A 20,586-nucleotide genomic window follows, 5' to 3' on the forward strand; every position below is an offset into this window, starting at 1 on the left:
CATTTTACTGCATCCACGTGCGCGTTCACCGCGGCTGGCTGGATGGTAAATAAAAGATGAACCTGTTCCAGAATTAAAACCCTCAAATGACTGCTCAACAGTACACACTGATCCCAGACAGGCTGTGACGTCCTCCTTATAACTGCCTCTTTTTCATTCCTACTGATGGCTGCTGCTTTCTGACAGGAGGGAAAAAACTAAAATTAAAACAAAACAAACAAACAACAACAACAAAAAAAAAACTAGGTCACCAGCATCTTATGCAGTAATCCCGGTTCACTGCATCCAGACGCGGGCATGTGCTGTATGTTTTGCCGCCAGAGAGGTCATGATATTCTCTGACGGCACACTCGATTAACCCCTGGTGAGGACAAGGGGTTCACTGAGGCTGTTCCACGGAACGAGGGATTTAGACGTCAGCTTTCATGCAGCAGAGGGATGTAGTCATGCACATCCGAAACATCTGTGCGAGAGATGTTCCTATGCTATAGAACTCAGCGAAAAATCAGCGCTGGCTCCGTTTGTCTGAGCTGCCCCAATCGCTGCGCTGATCCAACAGAGAGCACATTATGTGCCAGGATGTGTTTGAAACTAAACTCACGGAGAGGGTACTGTAATTTTGGCTGTGGGCTGCGACTGGCGTAGCAGCCCCTGCAAGGGATGCCGGTCTGTGACGAGACAGACGCCGGCCCAGTACAGACGCTCTCCCCTCCCCGAGAGAAACACTTCACTTCCTGTATGAGAAAACCTGAAACAAGCCAAAAGTTGAGAAAGGTTACATAAAGAATCAGGTCACCTATCTAAAGAATGGGCTGCTTTATCTGGCGAGCGAGACGTGCGAGCAGACACAAGACAAGGGCTTCCCAGACAGGGAGCCATTGAATGGTTCCCTCTGAAAAGCCCGGCCTTGTGTTTCAGCGACGAGGTAGACAACGCTCAGACGATCACTGTCCTCGGTGTGTTGTATGTCCTCGCAGTGGCACCGTCTCTGTGGGGGTGGGGGGGCACACGAGGAGGAAACTCTTTTCATCTCATTTGACCAGAGGAGTTGTATCTGAAGTGAGGGAAAGTGGCAGAGCTCTCAGACGTGTTTTTTCGAACACCCACGCTCCAAAGGGGGAGAAACGGAGAGTCCTCGCTCGCTGGACTAAAACCACGTTTACACCGTTACACTTTTTTTTTTCTTTCCTCCCCCCAAAAAAACAAATGGGATTAGGCCAGGTTTAAATTCTGATGGGGTTTATACGTTCCGCCCGATTTAATAGCAGCATAAAGATTTACAGCCTCATGTGCTCTTACACCATCATTTCCATAACAATATTATATTTACATCTCATTAATATTTAATTATATCCCCGTCTACTTTTAAATGGCAACCACGTGAGTGCTACCACCTTTTTTTTTCCATGCCAAAAAAAAAGACAGTTGAAAGAGAGCAGCATGTATTCCCATCCATCACCTCATAAACTGCTGCAGTAATTACAATATTACAACACGAAAAAAAAGGGGGAAAAAAAAACAAAAAAAAAACATGCCAAATATACAGCGAGCTGCTGCCAGCGGAAGAGGGAGGCGAGGCTGCAAAGTGGTTGCTAGACATTAAAATTTAATTCAAAACAGTCTGATGACTGATTCAAACACTCCCAGATTGTTGGGTCACCTACAGTTGACACGAACAGAGATTGGTGTTTGTGTTGTGCCGCCCGTTCACATGAATGAGAACGCGAAGGCTGGAGGAGGGAGAAGGACAAAGGAAGACAGAACTCAGACATTTGGGAGTGAAGTGTGAGGATGACTGACGATGATGACAGGCTGTGCTGTTTCAATATTCCTCCCCGCTGACACGCTTGTAGGCACGCAACTCTCTACGCTTGGTCCTCACACACTCCCACCTCACCTCCGCAACATTTAGCACCTGCACCGTTCTGAAAAATCTTTCTCTTTGAACTGAATAACTGGCAAGGAGTCTCTCGGTGTGACAGTCACAGGAGAGCTAAAAAAAAGGAAAAAGAAAAGGAATAAATTCTCGCACTTATGACAACATTTATTTTGTGTGTAATTTGCTGTGACAGTGATCCACGGCTGTCTTGAGAGACTCCTTCAAAAAAAAAATCTGTTAAAAAAAAAAAAAAAAAGACTTTCTGTCTGCTGGGGGTTGGGGTGGATTTGGGGGGGGGGGGGCTCCTGACAGATACATTTGAATGATCAAAAAAAATCTGTTTAGCAGGAATCTTTCCTGCCAAACGTCCATTAAATAGATTAACGCCATGTGAGTGGATCAGCTGGACACCCAAATATAAGCCAGAGACAGAGAGCAATTACTGTCTTGCACAGAGAAGAGATAGGGAACAATGGCGCCTCATTTATGAGGGAAACGTGACCCAGTGCTGGGAGCCTTTACGCGGCCGACTGTGGAATTGTTCAGTTTCCGCCGCCTCTGCTCGTATCTCGTGTCCGTCATGACGCGCTGCTCCTTCCTGACATCTAATGAGGGGCAGCTTTCAGTTTTGGGGACACCTTTGTGCGTGCGTGCCAGCGTGAGTGTCGTGCTCCAGCGTTACGTGTGCTGAAAAACAATTCAGAGACATCAGGGTCATTAGAACTACGCTGACAGAGCGCACAGGTCTCTCCACAGCCCGTCCAGCCGAAGACATATGAAGAGGTTTCAGTGTGTGGTCTCAGTCTCCATTGTGGGCTCTGATTATTTCCTTTCCATGGGTGTGTTTGTGTGCGTATTAGTGTCTGAATGTCTGAGACGCAGGTGTTGTCAGCCAGCTCGTCCACGTCCTTCTCCTCCTCCTCACGCACGCCGCCCCCCCTCTTACCTCCATGACTGCAGCCTCGTCCACTGGGAGACCAGTCGGTGGTGCCACTCATGTGTTAACATCGCCATGGCAACCCCTCTCTTCCCCTTGCCCACCATGCCACACACACACACAGAGCAGAGTCACTCATCCACACCCACCCAACCTCAAGACACACACACACACGCGTGCGTGCGTGCTGAATTCCTTGGACTGCATCCGGTGCAGGACAAACTTAATCCACATGCCCCGCCAGCCATCTTTGAAAACTCCATTCATGGTTCAAGTCTCTTTCAGTCAACTTTGGGTGAGGTCTGCAGCAACAACTTTGCTTTCCCCCCCCTCTCAATCACATTGTGGGGAAAAAAAGAAACTCTGCCGCACTGTTCTCATGTGTGTGACGGGCCGATGAAAGGAATATCACAGCTGAACGGGACACAAATGACCTCCCGTCACTGTTTTTATCTTGCTAAATCTGCGCGGAGGCCCGGTGACCGAGGCGGACAGTACATACCTACGCGCTCTGCTTGTCTGCCGGCATCTTTTTCGGGCGGCCCTGTTTTGTGTTAATATGACCGCTCGCTGTTGAAATGTCTACATTGTTCTGCCAACCCTTCTACCCGTGACCCAAATGAATGACAGACGAGTAAACGGTGGTGCGCTGAGAATAAAAAATAAATAAATAAAAAAAATCTGAGTCATGCATCTTTTTAAAAATCACTTTTCATGAATAAGTTCTTCAGTTTTGTAGCCAAGACTACAGGCATTCATTTGGCAACTTAAGAAGAAAAGGAAGAAAGATGGCGGCATACCGCACATTGTACTGTCCATCCTAAAATGGCTGACATCACAGCCTCTTCTAACTGCCAAAGCCTGGTAAATGCCAGCTCCTGCTGACCAAACCTTTCTTGGATGGGACAGAAAAAGTGGCAGGGGCTCTTTTTCCCCACTAGCCCCAAGGTTTTTTCCCACCCATCAGTGCACGGACGTTTCTTTTGGTTGGAACTGTGCAAACATGCTGTTTTAGTGAGCCTTTTGAGCGGTCCGGGCTTCGATACGGCATTGGTCCGCTGACAAAAGCAAAACCAAAAAGGATGAAAGACCCAAATAAAAGTGAACCTGCTTTGAACGCCGACCTTTTTGGTGGGAGAAATAGGACTCGCCGTTGTGTGTTGGAGAATTCTCTGTGAGGATCATGAGGTATGCCGCTATCATGAATGCTTGTTTATATAAAACGGCTGGAAATAGATCTGGTTGGCATTAGATAGTTGATTTTCTTCTCCGAACCCAAGGAATGTTATACACTCCATGTCAGCTAAATCTGCAAATCATGACCATATGACCTTCCTTGGTATTCTCTGGCACGGGATTCGTTTTAAGCTGTGGGAGGCACACACACAAACATAACATCCACAGCGACTGCTATTGGAACTCAGAACACCACATCCTTAAAAGTACAGTATGCCAGGTATATGGAGGGATGGCATGGGCAGAGATGCTGTATTTTTTGGAGGGGAGTGGGCACTCTTGGCCCACTACATTGTGTCTGTGTATACAAACACTCCGCTGTGGCCATGACGAAAACTATGAGCTGTGCCTAATTGCAGGGAGTGCGGGATGAAAGGCAATATGCCTGGCCTCATTAGAGCAGTTCCGAGAAGGGAGATGGAAGACCGTTCCCAGGGATCCACAAAAGGGAATTGACATTCCCCCGGTGTAAGTGTCCTGCTAGAGTGAAAACCTCCACACATACTCAACTCACCGGGCCAAAGCTGAACCCGGTCTGCCGGAGCAGCACAGCGAGAGCTCATTTACCTTTGTTTTTGCTGGTCATCACACAGCCTGCAAATTAACTATTGGAGTGCAGAAACGTTCACTGGAGACTGGACTGCGCCCCACACAGCCCCCAAAAACACCTCCTGTCTGAGGAAAACCTCTGTGGCAGAAGAGTTGCGCAGTCATTTCCATGACCCAACGTCATTTCTAATAAGCTCGCATGGTTAAACAATTAAAATACATTCCAAAAATTACCCGTGAACCATGCCTGTCTAGCTGACTGCTTGAATAATTTGGGGTTGTCTCCTGTGCTATGGACACTGGACCCACAAATGATTCACAGAGGCAACATTAGTCAGCGCATTATTTTTTTTTCAATGGATCATTAATAGTGCGAAATATCTGCCAAAAGAGAAGCTCTACTTACTCTACTGTACATGTATCGTGTGTGTGCGAGAGAGACCGAGCGAGAGAGGGAGAGAGAGAGGGAGAGTGTGTGTAGGGCACCAGCACATGTTGGTAGGAGGAAGAGAAGGAAATGAAAAAGAGTCCTTTGCACAGAGATACAGGCCTACCTTTCTGCTCTGGCAACAGAAATAAATTTGCAGCGAGTGAGCAATCAATAGGTGAAAATTGATACTTGGCGTACAGTTTGAACATCTATGAACTCGGAGGCTGTTTTCTTTTTCTTTTTTATAAAAAAAAAATCAGTCGACAAGCCTGCTACACTACTGTGTTCAGAAGTCTTTCACAAGTAAAAGCACTCACACTCGCAGCACAGTGGGGGAAACAGAGCGCGTTGTGCAATAAAATAAGCACATACGCCACATTGTATAGCGCGAGAAGGAGCGCAATTTGAGCCCGACGGAGGATCCGTGGTTGTAACTGTAACAAACTGACGAGTTAACCCGTTTCGCTCCATTCACGAGGCTGTGGGGCAACACACCGCCTCGGAGCCGACTTGCCAAAGGCGATCTGCCACTCTATATAACCTTATGAATATTCCCAAAAAAAATCCTCCACCCCCCTCCTCCACCTACTGTCGCCATTTTATACATTGGCGACTTCATATAAACTGCCTCCACTACAGCACCAGATGAAAATTCAATATTCAATAGCGACACATAATTCCAGTAAACAACTTTGGAGATCGCACCTCGTCACCCAGTGAGACGTATTCGTGTTACGGATGAATAAGATGTGTCCTTACCTCAGCCGTCGGTGGTAAAAAATGGAATCCGACATTAATATATAAATGAATAATATTGGATTAGCTCCGATCGCTGCGCTTTGCGAAGAAGAGGAGGCGAGCTGGGGGTGGGAGCTCTCCTCAAGTGAACCCGGTGAACTGGCGTGAACCCGTCAGTGACCACGGCAAGGTACATTACATTACATTACCTTTCCACCCCTCCGCTACACTGTATGAAGACTGCAAAACAACTATGGTCGGCGGTGCAGGACGAGGCTGCTCCAAAAAAAATTAAAGCGAGTGTATTTCCTATGAACACGTGATACAGAGCGTCATCCAAAATCCAAAAGCCCTTTCATCTAAAATTTTGGAGAGGGGCGGGGATGAGATGGGGATGTGTGTGTGTGTGTGTGTGTGTGTGTGTGTGTGTGTGTGTGTGTGTGTGTGTGTGTGTGTGTGTGTGTGTGTGTGTGTGTGTGTAAGGGGGAGGAGGGTACGTATACTGAGCCCAGCGCACATTTGGGTATATCGTTATAGGGGTAAGGCAGTGCATTCAACACACGCGGGTTATAAGTAGCTGCAATGGCATAAGTAGCTGCAATACAAAGCAGGCCGATCAGATGTTTTGTGTATTGTGTATATTTGGAATTTGACAGTTCATTCATCTCCCGTTTCACTGAGCTTCATCACCCAAAAGATAACCCTAATTAGGTCACATGCTTTTTTCAATACATGGCTGTCATCTTTAGAAAAAAAAACTCTTGAAGAGCTACTATGAATATTAATCGTTGTGGGAATTGTCATTTAAAGCACAGGCCTATTAGACCACCGGCTTAAAATAGACAGTTACGCACAAGCATAATAGTGATAACACCAATTTACGCAGACGCACAGTAACTGTAGCCTAATTGGACTTGTCTGCATTTAACTTGAAACAGAAGAACACATTTCCCTTTATTCAAACTAGGAGTGGTAGTTATTCGCAATGTAAAGGGAAAAGGGTTTGTACGGCCGTGACCCTTGTGACCTTGTTGGCCTCATGCGCATAAAAGCGCACAGGAAAAAAATCGGACGACCGTTAAACAGAAAACCTGTGAATTTAAGGGCTCATGGTAAAACAGCATACCTAAAAGGGAGCAATCGTGACTTAAAATGGAAAGCATATCAATAAGCGGCATCAAAGATACATGAGGACATGTTTACATGGTAATATTAAGTATGATAAGGTCACTCTAAATCCACTAATCCACTGGACAAACAATATGGACACATGTCTACTTAAAAGTATAGCAGTAGCCTAACTTCTTAGGCATGTGTAAACTAGGTTATGTGTATATGAAACAAGTGGAGTGCCTGCAGCCGGATGCCCACAGTATATACAAAAACAGCGTCAGAACATATAGGACAAATGCGTGCCTCCAGTATTTACGGAACATGGATTAGCTATCCCCTCCCAGTTTGTCCTCACTGGGTTTAGACGTTGCCTACAGTCAGGAAAAACAAAGATAATCTATCAAGAAGATGAATCGCAAAAAAAAAAAAAAAGTAAGACAACTCAACCAGAAGGTCCGGTGTGCAGGAACTTGTGCATGCTGTGCTGTAAGGTTAAAAGACACATGTTGATTTAGAGTTCAGAGCTGTAGAGTATTTGTTTGCTTTAGTGGACGGTTTGTGATCTGGTGGAACTTAGTGGATCTGCTTCTCTTCTGGTTATACCGGCTTGTCAGGTTAAAAAAAATATATATTCTGCAATTATTTTCCCTTAACTGCATCACTCCATAAATATGTAGACTTTAAAGTTTATGTGAAATATTACTATAATTCAATAGATTGTGGTATATTGTCCTAATCTTGAGTTTCACTGTGACAGATGAGTAAACTGCTTCCTGTGTTTTTACTTCCATCTAAAGTCAGAGAGTCTGCATTTTTATTTTCTTAATAAACTGTGTTTTTATAAAAAAAACAAAACAAACAAACGTTGAACTACGAGCTAAATGAATCCTCAGAGACACGATATCACGAAAAAGCGTAGGAGTGGGACCTCTGGTGATCCCTGCTATCTGCGGTGTAACCGGATCAGGGTAGCAGAGGGACGTACAGGAGGCTTGTTTTCCTCCAAATGAGCCAATGAGGCAACCTTTACATTACACTGACAGCCTGGCTCGGCGAGTCTGGTGACGCCGCTCTGGTTTGACAACCACCCCGCAGCCAATGCGGATCCACGTCGAGCACGAACGGAGGGAAGCAACAAAATACAAATTTCCTTCCTGCAGGTCAAAGCGTTACCTGCCCGCTGCTGTGTGATTCAGGTAAAAGGAAGCGGGAGACGCGGCGATGGCCCTGTCTCAGTGCCTGGACGACTCACCTCTGAGGTTTGGTCCAAAACCTCGCGGGACAGACGAGCTGAACCTACAGGAAGTGTACAATGAGAGGCACCGGCTGGCTCTGGAGGAGCTGCTGTCCGGGGGTCTTGATAACTTTCTGGACTTTCTCGTGAGAGAGAGGATCCCCAACTTTCTGTCGGACGATGAGATCCAACAGATCAGGAGCGCCGCCGTGTCACCGCGGTGCTCGTCTTTCCACGGGGAGGAACAGGCGCTCGAGCGGTCGCTCAGTAGCACCCTGGACTGCTCCTCGGTCACTTATTTCCCAGAGGTGTCAGACGTGGAGCCGCCGCTCCTGGAGCTCGGATGGCCCGCCTTCACAGCGGGCTCCTACCGGGGAGTGACGCGGGCCGTGGCGCACTTCCAGCCCAGCTACGGCGAATGCATTTACAGCTGCAAGGAGGCTGCAAGGCGCATGATTAAAAGCGCCAGAGAGGTACGCACAGGCCCGCGCACACGCACATATCTGCTGTCATTCATTCTATTTTGCATGCCCTTAAAATAAACTGTCCTTTAATGCGTGTCCTGTATCACACTGAAATGTGATATTCACTTGAAGTTTGTGCAAAAATAATGGTGTAAAAAAACAGTCCTTTGTAGTAGTCCTCCTACAGTATCTCTTATTTGTGCGTTATTATCCTAAAACAGGACTTTTATTTTGGTTTTGTCAGGTGACATTTATCACCTGGGCTTTATCTCCCCCCATCACCACCACAACAACCACACAGTCAGTAAGCCAGTATATGCAGACACTTTTTTGCATCATTTGTGGAGGGAAAACGTAAAAAAAAGTCTCCATTGTCCACATGAAACTCCCTTGATCACTTAGAATTTTAGAAGTTCGTGCTTTGAAATCTGTATTAGAAGAAATCACCAACCTTAAAAGGACGGGGGGGAAAAAATGCAACAAACAAAAACAAAGCATGAATATTTAATGTGATGTTCCTGACGGGAGCTGTCAGTACAGCCTCTGGTTTTGAAAAGAGACATTCCTGCACGAGGAGAGAGGGAGTTTGTAGCACCTCAGGCCTGTGTAGAACCTGCGTACCAGATGTGCCTCGACTTGCTTCGCTCATCTCCATTCCCTCTTTCGCTAGAAATGTTTTCAAACACTGGATTTTCTCCCAGGTTTAGAGCTTAACGGTGGTGTTGTGCATGTTATGTGCCGACAGCCGGGCCAATCCTTCTAAAAATATTCTAATCCTGGTCGAGCTGTAAGATTGTTTGTTCTTTTGTAATGTTACACCACTCACTGCACAATGTCTTTATTGTACAAAGAAGGCCACTGACTGTAACGGCACACACTGAGCATGCACTGCTGGTGGTCATCTCAAAGGAACGGCCCCATTCCTGAGTTTCTATGAATTTTAACTCTGCTTTTATGCTGCCTCTTGAAAACAAGCATCCCCCAACCCAAAGCACACACACACGCGCACAAACATCATCCAAATAAGGCGTGGTACAAATGACAAAGCTGCGTGTGGATAAAACACCAGTTTGAAGCGATAAATCTAAGATATGTAAACGTCCGTGTCTAATCCTCGACATGCAACCTTTACCGCAGCGTGTCAAATTCCATTCCTCCTCGTGAAAAAGGAGAAATCTGGGTGCAAAACAAAGCTGGGGAAAAATGAGGCAAACCCTACAGTGCACCTACTTGTCTCCTGTATAAAAGTCATTTGTTTGCTGACCAAGCGTTACTGCCGATTGCCATGGTAACAGACCACAGTCAATAGAAAGCTCATCAGCACACACATTACAGGGAGTGTGTCAGACAGAGATTCACGGCTCTGTTTGAATAGGGCCTTGTATTTGATAATAATGAAAACACAATCATGTGTTACATCTGCGAGAGCACGGCTGCGGCCCCCCGAAAAGAGAATTCTATTATATTACCTCTGTAATTTTCCACTGCAGGTGATTGCCATAGTTACAGACTCCCTGACAGACCTGGATATCTTTAAGGACCTTCAGGAGGCCTGCTCCCAGCGCAGAGTCCCTGTCTACATCCTGCTGGACCAGTCGTGCGTGCCCGCTTTCCTCAAGATGTGCAAAAATGTCAACGTTCGCCTGGATGACCTTCGGGTATGTAGCTGGTTCGTTTAAGACAAGCATGGCTCTGTGTGCACAACATGAGCATCAGATGGCATCCCAAAAACCTCCCCAAAACATGTCTCCAATCCTTTGCAGCAAATGAAGGTGCGAACTATAACCGGCACAACTTATTACATGAGATCTGGAGCGAGGATTACGGGTAAAGTTCACGAGAGGTTCATGCTGGTTGATGGAAACAGAGTGGCTACAGGTTCCTACAGGTAAGAGCCCGCTAGCCATCGTGCCCTCCTGATTTATTAGACTGTAAAGTTATGCATCCGTCTTGCTGGGTCTGCTTCTTACCTTCAGCTATATGTGCTTAAAATTCAATTCAGGTTCAACTGGACTGATGGCAAACTAAACAGCAGCAACCTGATTGAGCTTTCTGGTCAGATAACTGAGAAATTTGACGAGGAGTTTCGTATCCTATATGCCCAGTCTCTACCCATAAACACTCACGGACCTCCAAGTGTCCGCAACAGCGGCATCTTTGAGCACCTCAAACACTCAGTTGCTTCCTCCCCTCACCTGCGTAGTGAGAGGCCAGCGTGTCTGACAAGCACGCCCAGCCGTAAGCCACAAACGCTAGCATTGCAGCTACCTTGTGACCCCGCATCTCCACATAAAGCCAGCCCAGAGTCTGACACTTCGACTCTAAACGACGAGTGGATGGAGCGGCAGCACGTTCAGGAGGAGATCCTTGCTGGCAGCACGACTCCACATTTCTCTGCAGAGCAGCAAGCAGAAAAAGAGACGGAGACCCCCAGCACCTGCCACGTGTCGACTCAGACGAGGCGGTCGGTGACGGAGGCTGAAAGCCAGACCGACCTGCAGCTCCCGCAGCATCTTAGCATCATTACTCAAATAAGCAGAGGGCCGAGCCAGGACACCTCTCCCCACTTGGTGTCTTCCAGACAGCCCGTGCCCACCCAGGCAGCTCCAGACACCACTTTAAAGGATTGCTTCCGCAAGCTGACCAAAGAGCGCCAGCACCACTACACAACCATCCGCTCCAAGCTGGAACACATGGTGACCGCCCTGTCCGAGAGGCGGGAACTGGTGGACGTCACCAACGTGACTCAGGGGCTTGGCGCTCGTGGCAGTCAGAGGATACACAAAGACTGTGTGCAGGAACCCAATCCCAGAATGCCTGCTGACAGTGCGGGCATGGGAACATGGCCAAGAGCCAGATGTGTACACTAGTTTGTCTTCGGGGATTTTAGTGGTGGTGGGTAGTGGAGGGAAATGTTACAAAGTTTCTCTGTGCTAAATAAATCATGTTGGCTTATGTAGGAGAATTTCAGCTTTATTCTCTTTGTCTAATTTTCTGCAGTGCCCGTTTTTTTCCCTCCTTCTTTTCATCCTTTGTCCTTCCGATGTTGAAAAAATCCTTTCCAAAGAGGTAACAGACCTGCAACTGACATCGACGTGGCAGAAATTCTAACCAAAGACAACGTAATAAGTGTGTCTTACTGTGAATATTGTAACACTAAGCTGGTTAAAATGGAGTCATATCTGCTGAAGTGTGAGATAAAACTAATCTAAGCACAGTTTTTTATTTTTTTTGTTTTGTTTTTTAAACTCAAATTTGTCTGCTGTAGTTACATTGGAACATGATCCCGAGGAGCAGCTGTGCCTTGCAGATAAATAAAGTAGTATTTTGCTGTATTGCTGCTTTGCTTCCACATTTCCTTTTTTTTTTTTTGTTGTTGTCTCTTTTATCCTCGATGCTGTTTAAATGGGAGACAACAGAGCTCGGAAAATATTTGCTCAGAAGTTCCAGCATACACAAGGAGACAAACCGCACTTAAGTGACTTCACGAAAAGAGCGAGCACCTGCGCCTCGTGCACCGCCGTGTCTTCATGCAATTAGCTGAGAGACAGCATCTGTGATACTGGCACCTTTTGCTGATTACGCTGGCAATCACGGTTTCTGTCCAGGGTGGATCTGGAGAACGAACAGCACCGCAGAACACAAGTGTAGATTAGGTTGAATCATAAGTAAACGCTTCTTTACACACAGATGGAATTTAAAAAATATATATAACTTCTTACTCCTCTGTTCCATTTTAGATTCATTTTTCACAGAGATTTTTCTCAACAAGTAACAGTTTAACTGAAACAACAGCTTTTTATGCTTTAGTCACAAAAAAGAAAGAACTCGGCTGTCATCTGGGCAGAGCTCTAAAAATTGAATCACGGCTGTTTATTTGTTTAATGTGTCGCTAAGCTGGGCACAAACAGTGTTTCAGTCTTCGTATAGCACAAAGGTTAAGCACAAAGGTCCCACTGTAAAATGCCCAAAACACACCAGTGTCTTGGCTGTGGTCTGAAAGTGCGCTCTGTTATAAATGTGTTACTCACACCATGCTTTATGTGACTAATGTTCAACTACACCGAGAAGTCAAGGTGCAACTGCTCCACAACAACGTGTGCAGATGGCTTAACCGAGAAGAGATAGGAGCGTGTGATTTTAATACACAAAGGGGAGAATGAAATGATTGTGTGCGCCATGAGATCTTCTCAGGTTTAACTACATTTCTTTATGCACTTGGATTAAATGTGAGGAACTAAACCTTTTGTGGCATGTTTTAAAGCAAAACTCAGTGTTTACTATTCATTGCGCAGTAGAGTTTTATAGACACATTAGTCCACTTGACAAATTACACTATAACAATAAAAGTAGCACTGCTGATTGTATACACTTGGACTGAGATCTGGTGATCATTTGTTTAATCAGTATCTACTTAACTACTGGGCCGTACGAGGCATTGCTTTACAGAAATTCAATTCAATTTGCCTCAAGGTGCTTTATATTATAAAGTAGAGGCCGTACAATAATACAGAGAAAGCAGAGAATCCCCAACAATCAGATGACACCCCCCCTCCCCCCTATGAGCAACAAACAAACAAACAAATAGTGTGAAGGGCGGAAAACACGACAAAAGAAACTACTCTCCTGTATGCAGATCAGTTACCTGAAGCTCCTTCGAAATCATCTGCATCATTAATATGCTCTCTGTTTTCAGGTAACAATAATCCAGCTTTTAATATACAAATAAACTGAAGACTTCTTCCTCTATAATAAGTACTCTAGATACTCTGGATTTGTAATTTTTTACTAAAGGGCTGTACTGTGTGGGGTTTTTTTCATGCTGTTTTATTAATTCAGCAATGTACCTGTTTGTTCCTGTGAAAGGCCCCTGAGATGGTTCATCTAATACCAGATAATGAATGAACTAATTAGCAGATTAATAGAAATTGGTATTGTTCCAACAGTTGTGTGAGAAAATCCTAAATTAGCTTTAGGTGGGATTTACAGAGAAATGCACTGAAATGTCACAATAACAATGAACATATCCTGGATAAATGCAACTTTTCTGATGAATTTCAAAAGATTCATCAAGGTAGCAAAGGTCTGCCATTTACAGCACGCCACATTATTACCATTCAGTCTTAATAAAGCCTACACTTCTGACTATCAAATGGCAAAAAGGTAAGAACAGCAGGCCCTCCATCGGCTCCTCCCGTGGTGCGTTCATCCCCTACCAGGCAAACACATCAAAAGCCTCTGCATTCATTATGTAAAATGGCGCAGCTGAAGGGAATTGATCTACAAGTAAATACAATGGTGGTAATATGTGAGAGAATGGTATTTGATTTTAATTGGCTGCTGCAAAGCAACCACTGGCTGTAATCAAGGAAGCAGTGGGGGATCCACAACACAGCAGTGCGCACCCACAGCATTAGGCTCGGCTCACTGGTAAACAGAAAAGCTCCCGTATTCCTCATCACATGGGACGAATAAAAAAAAGCTATAGCTATGATTTGCTTTTTAATTGATTTTTTTCTTCTTAATTGAGAGTGCATAGCTTAACACATTTACCAGAATCCCTCTTACGATGAACATTAACTGTAACACTAGCAAAACTCTGCCACCAGAGAGAGCCCTGTCCCTAACTAAAGCACGCTCACTGGTCTGTTGTATGTTCTGCTTCTGTTACAGAGAAGAGGTGACATTCTGGAAACACCAAAGACGTATTTCTTAAATTGAAATAAATCATCGCTTTCTGAGAAGACTTTGATCAACTATGATGCTTATGGTTATTCATTTTAGATATTTTTGTTTGGTTTTGTCCTGGTGATCCTGTAATACTGTGTTCATTTCCAGATTATGGTGAGCAAACAGCCAGCATCTGATGTCCTTATGAGGTCAGTCATGATCCCCGGAGACCCGCAGAGGCCGAACTTCTGCTAGGAAATCCTTGTGGATATCAGCATGTCTGAGACAAGGTGTAACATTATATCCTAACACAAACACTGTGTTCAGCTCTCATTCAGTTATTGACTCTATTATTGGGAATCATCAGAGATCACAGATGTAAAATAACCGTTACGTGAATTGCTCTGGTAAAATTTGATTATGTGCAACATTTAGTGTTTATTTCTCTGTGGGATTCTCACCAGGATGCGTGTAGTTTTTAACCTACTGTCCTCTTCACAGCCCCACACAGTCCCACAGGACAGAATAGATTAGGATGATGCAGACAGACAGCAGTCAGCACACAATTGATTATTGGATTTATATCCATCATGGTGTACATTTACGCGTGCTCCCTCCGTGCCCGAATGTCAATGCAAAGACTGTAGCTCGCTGCGTTTATGATCAGATTGTGTTATTATATAAACTAAATGAACAATTAGATCAGTGGAGTTTGTGTCAAATATTTCGATTTTGGCTTCGGCTTCCGGAAATAATAAACATCCAATCTGGCTTCTGACACTGACTCAAACAGCTCTCCTGATCCTGAACATAAACCTTTTAATTACTGCAAACATGGTTGATGAGTCTGAAGCTTGATTACTTGGCCTTCATTAGTCAGATTGTGGGCTATAGTGACTCCCACAGGCGCAGTTTGGCATCCATAAACGCTGCCAGGCTCTGCATTAAGCAATTACGTTGACCCTACTGTACACCCGAACAGGTGTGAGCACGCAGCTCACACAAACAGCGTGTGCTCTGCGTGCACATGCACCTGCATTCCTAACAAAACAGGCTGCATGTAGGAGTTTCAGTCTGTTCTGACTAAAAGAAAAGACTGATAAAATGTGCTTACTACTCGGTGTAATCCGGCCTGTCATAACGGTTTCGTGTTCTCAGTGCCACCTTGTGTTTTGTTTTCCATCAGGGCGGCCGGTGGCTGTCACTACACCGAGGAGGGATTGTTCTGCCTCAGGCCACCGCACGCTGATAATGAATGCTCAGCTCATTGGAAAATGAAGTGTGTCTGAATTATGTGGTCAGGATTTGGCCGTTGTTTGGGTGTATGAGTCAGGCGCAGGGACATGCGCGGACGCTCAGTTTGCACAACACTTCCTGTGTTGTAATGCTGATTCGGGGCCACGCTCGGGCTAATGCAGGTGGAAGGTATTGTTGATAGGACTTTTGTGCTAAACTGCATGATGAGCTTAAAACACGCTGTCCGGCAGCAGCCTTGGAGCTATTTTTAGACAGGTACAGCTGCTTCTCAGCACCCACCCTTAAACCAGCCATTCACCAGAGATTTATAACTCTAGCCCATGAGAAACAGCTGTAGCGTTTTACCACTTGGTTGTGCAGAAGCTGAGGTTTATCCAGAATTATATTTGTTTATTACAATGTCTTTTTCAATTTAGCTGACATCACTGTTAAATGCAGTTATCAGTTAGTGGGATGCATCACACTGCTAGGCATTTAAACCACAAGACTGGAGCGTCCGGTACTGCGGGGATGAGTCAGTGTACAGTCAGAGTGCCACCTGAGACCAACACAAGTTCAACACTTGTGGTGTGCCGCTCCCCCACATCATCATGTGTCCTGGCCCGTCAGATCAGAACACTGTCTTCCAATAGGAAAAATAACAACACACTTTGTTTATCAGAGGAAAATACTTCCTGTTCCTACTGAAAGTGGCCTGGTGTTTCCTCGCATGCTTCATGTGTGCGTAAAGAAACGATTCCTGGGACTCTGTGTTTTTGCACAGAAAACACAGATGTGTCCTTTTGTATGTTTTCCGTGCCATGAGAGTCATATGTTTCCGGTCTTTCGGGCAAAGAAATTGGGCAAGCGTTGGCCACCTATAGCTTTAGAGAGTGTGTATGGATTGAGTGCCAGTGTGTGTGTTCGTTGGGGGGTAGAGACTAAAAAACACAGCCGCACTCTAACAGCCAAGCTTAAGTTTAGCTTACCACTGTCAGTTTGTTGTCTGCATTATTCAAAAGGACACTTTATCAGCCGGGGGCGACTTGTGTTAGCCTGCCTACACTGCGTGCTCCACACAATGATGTTCTACGCTGTCCCCCATTAACTGCGGTGTCTATTTCAGTAGCTCTCTATCCATTTATTGATGCATGTCTTCCATTGATCCCAGCATTGATTTGCCATGCAATCCATTACCCATCTGTCTGTTTCAGCGGGCTTTTAAATGATCCATCAGATTGAGCTATTAAGGAGAACAGTGGGTGAAGTCTAAAGGTTAGTGATACCTTCAAGGAGAGACAGGTTCCTTGTATGTGTGAGTGTAACTGGGGGTGGGTACAGGTGGTCTCACAAGTACAGGACTCAGCGTGAACGTCAGAAGCAGAGCTTTAAGAACTACTAAGTTGGTTTTCTTCAGTTCTATTGTCCTTGTGTTATTTGACAAAATGTTCAAGAATGACCATTTTATCAAAAAGTAAAATTGAAGAAATGTTTAAATGTTTTTATCAATGTGGATTCAATAAGGACTTTACAAGGTGTGCTGAGGTAATGAGATGTTAGAGCAGAGTCTTTAAGTCTGGCGAGGTGCAAGCTGGGGTTTCCATGGATCTTTTCTTGCAGCAGATCCTCCAGATGGTAGATATTAGAAGCTAAGTAAATCACTTTCACTTTATGTTGTTCTTCAAACTATTCCTGAATGTTTTCACTTTGTAGCAGAGCTCATAATCTTGCTGAAAGAATAATATACCCGCTGTCCTCACAGCTGCCACGAAGAAGAGAACAGGGTGTATGCTTAGGCAGGTGGTAGCATGTCAAAGTAACATCTCCTCCCAAGGAGTACAGCGTACTGTCCAATTGGTTTAAAAGAAACTGTTAGACCAGACCACCTTCTTTCATTGCTGTGTTGTACAGTTCTGACGCTCAGGGTTCAGCATGGACAGTCCGAGTGGCCTGCAACAACACATGCTCACAAACAGCAAGCTGCAGTGTGCCGTCTGCTCTGAAGCTTTGCTCTCAAAGCCAGCATTGGCTTTGAGAGTTATTTGTGCTACAGTATGATCAGCATGATTTGTGCTTGTGTATGATCAGACCCCATGGGTACACCGTTAGCAGGTACTGCGTCTGTATGCCAACATATAACTTAGCGTCCTTAGTCTCATTTTGGCCCATTTAAAGCCACTTCTTGCTGCTTCCATGAATTTATTCAAGAATTTATTATTTTTGAACTTCATGTGTCTGTCTAACATTTATGTATATTTACAGCTTTGATAAATAGATAATCTTTTTCACTTCACCTATCTGATTGGAGCTGATTGGCTTGTTCTTCATCATATAGCTGCTTATTTAACACAGGTATAAAAGCCAGTTGAAAAAATGTTTTAAAATGCAAATTAGAAATATAACAAAAGAGTGTCATGATTAAAAAGCACAGGGAATATATTGCTTCTAAGACGGCAGGTGAAAAATGTCCAAAATGCTCCATTTTTGAATCAGTAATTGTATTGATAGATATGCTTTTAAGCATCCAGATGTTCATTATCTGACAAATAACACATTTTTGTATATTTTGTCATATATGTTGATTTGTTTTACAGGATATTAGTTGCAATGATCTGTTGCTCAGCTGTAATAATATTTGACTGCACCACACTTTGAACAAAGATTACCAATAATTAGATAATTACTAAATTAGATAATTAAATAAATTTTAAAAAAAGTTTAGAGATAAAAAAAAGATTTCAGCTGGGCAAAACCAAAAACAAGCTGTTTATTTTTTAATGACATGTTTTCGCCTGACAACAGCAATATTTGGGGAAAAACACATCTTTCCCAAAGCACTCTGCATTAAAGTTCCCAGAAATGTAATGTAATTTTAGGGGGATTATTCTTTTACACCAAGAACAGCCTGCTGAGAGTTTTGACGGTTCCTACTTTCTTTTTTCAAGGTAACTCTTTAATCTTCCTGCAAAAACATACTTTGAAGAAACAAAGAAAATGCCACCAGCCAAACATGGATGTGAGTGTGTGTGTGTGTGTATGTGGGGGGGTGGTGGGTTCAGATTGAGATGCAAGATGGATTCATATATATTCATGAATTCAGTCAGAAAAGTCAAACGGAAGCAGTATGATAATCTTGCAGTAATTGCATTTTTTCCCCTTCCAACTGTTTTTTGGCAGAGCTGTGAGCCACTTCCTGAGACATATGATGGGGACCGAGTGAGGCAAAGGAGTGTCACAGCAGTAACGGTTAGATACACTCTGACCCCGTACCCGAGGCCAGTCAATCCAGCCCGGGGTCAAGTGGTGGTTCTACCCAATCCTTCAGCTTTATGGGTAATGGGATGGCTATCATTAGTCCTTAGGTGGCCCGTTATATGTTTAATTAACCAATACAGACAGCAGATAATTGAACTATTGACTGGCCTCTCCGAGTTACATTTGTCTTCTGATCCAGCGAGAGCACGAAGAACGAAGTCCAATCAGATGTGTTTAGGCCTGTGATGTCCTGATATCATCTCCTTTTACTCACCTGACAGCTTCATTTGACACCCTGACCTCTGGCTAAAGGCAATTTTTATTTTGTTGAAATATTCTGCACTCCTTCTCTCCCAGGCCTCAGGAAACACCACCAAAAGCTTACAAAAAAACAGAGAAACATCCAAAAGGCCATATTTCAAACTATCAAGCTTTTTTTCCCCTCATACATGTCAGTCTGCTGGATACATGTCAGCAGCCGTCTGAAAAGTGCTGACATCGCTGCCCTCCTGTCCGGCAGCACGCTCCCTCTGTGTGAACTTGGATTTAGCTCAAGGGTATAGCCACCCTCCTAATGTGATGTAGCTCTGAGAAGGAAACAAATTGGCCTGACGTCTCATGCGCTGCCTTGTCTTGATTGTGTGATGGCTTCTGCTGCTAATGTGTTACGATGGGTAGACCTGCTTGGGGAGGGAGACAGAAGTGTGTGTGTGTGTGTGTGAGAGAGATGGAGAGAGAGAGAGAGACTGAGCAAGAGAGGGAAAGAGAGAGAGAGAGGGGGGATGGGGGAAGGGCCTCAGTCTGCAAGATCAGCACAAGTGGAATTGCATTGATTCAGTTAACTGCAGAGTTGGAGCGTGATGTGGAATTCTGTTTATCAAGGGTGGAGTTTACAAGATAGGCTCCATTTTGATCATATTTTATACACTGTATTCATAATCAGTCCCCGTTCTCTTAGTTTCAGCTCTAAAATATTAGATCAACCTTATACACACATGCACAATAGCTTAGATCCACCAGGAGTTCTAAAAATATGTCCCAAAAAATTTAGCCGATACGTATCTCTTATTCATTCAAAGTCTCGGATTTGACGGCCATGTAAGGCGCTGTATTTTTCCAGTGTCATCAAACAGAAACACAAATGCTTACATAGCTCGGATGTAATGATACTGGCAGATCCGCGCACCGTAAACATCATGGTAATCAGCACAAATCTACAAGATCAGATGCAAACAACACACATCATGCTCTGTAAATTACCCGGAAATGTGCAGCACGTTCTAAGAAGCCCAGAAAAGGCATCTGCTGAATCTTAATAAAATGCAAAGTCAATCTCAAACGTTGCATTAATGAAAAAGGGACACAGCTCTTCTCAATGCACCGCTTCCTGTAAATAAGGAATATTTAGTGGCTAAAAATATGCAAAATGAAGACAGTGTGATGTATTTTTTTCACTGGGCGAGTTTCTCCTGTAATAAATCAGACTGAGGTCAGATCTTACTGAGCAAATCTTACAGCTGCCGTTTTGTGTGGATAAAAGCCATCTACGTGCAGCCTGCCCGTGCTTTTGGCAGAGAGGATATATGTATTTTAAATTAATGAAGCTCTGTTTTGAACATCCATTAAAATGTTGGATATGTATATTTTCTTTTCTCCTTTCCCCTCGCTGCCCCGCTCTTTCCTTGCCTCATTTCCACGTCTAGCTGTAGGGAATTTGTCTCTAAGGGTTTATCATGACTGCCTCATATTTCCCCCCGTGGTTTGTCATTTTGCTGATCCAGACGCTTTTTCATATTTCAGTATTCTTATCATCCACTGGCAGTAAGATGATCCATTTCACTTATT

The 20,586-nt window shown here is 44.4% G+C and overlaps 2 protein-coding genes across 6 annotated transcripts in view; one reads left to right on the forward strand and one right to left on the reverse strand.

The window, feature by feature from the left end:
- Positions 1-20,586, reverse strand: part of zhx3a (zinc fingers and homeoboxes 3a) — a 41,641-nt gene that overhangs the window by 7,279 nt on the left and 13,776 nt on the right. For 2 of the 5 annotated variants that reach the window (XM_026168800.1, XM_026168796.1), the window contains exon 1: positions 5,791-6,164. The exons of 1 other annotated variant lie outside the window; for it this stretch is intronic. The gene's annotated coding sequence lies outside the window, so the exon portion shown is untranslated. 2 more of the 5 variants (XM_026168797.1, XM_026168798.1) reach the window with 2 other exon arrangements.
- On the forward strand, positions 7,738-11,915 carry fam83d (family with sequence similarity 83 member D). Its single transcript, XM_026168803.1, has 4 exons — positions 7,738-8,589; positions 10,071-10,238; positions 10,344-10,468; positions 10,583-11,915. The coding sequence occupies exons 1-4, from the start codon at positions 8,104-8,106 to the stop codon at positions 11,448-11,450; spliced, it is 1,647 nt and encodes a 548-aa protein (XP_026024588.1). The 5' UTR covers positions 7,738-8,103; the 3' UTR covers positions 11,451-11,915.

Source organism: Astatotilapia calliptera, chromosome 5, assembly GCF_900246225.1.
Source record: "Astatotilapia calliptera chromosome 5, fAstCal1.2, whole genome shotgun sequence".
Taxonomy (NCBI): Eukaryota; Metazoa; Chordata; class Actinopteri; order Cichliformes; family Cichlidae; genus Astatotilapia; species Astatotilapia calliptera.

Coding starts and splice junctions, on each gene's coding strand:
- fam83d (XM_026168803.1), top strand. CDS start 8,104: ATGGCCCTGTCTCAGTGCCTGGACGACTCACCTCTGAGGTTTGGTCCA. Junction 10,239..10,343: donor TTCGCCTGGATGACCTTCGG/GTATGTAGCTGG, acceptor AATCCTTTGCAG/CAAATGAAGGTGCGAACTAT. Junction 10,469..10,582: donor GTGGCTACAGGTTCCTACAG/GTAAGAGCCCGC, acceptor AATTCAATTCAG/GTTCAACTGGACTGATGGCA.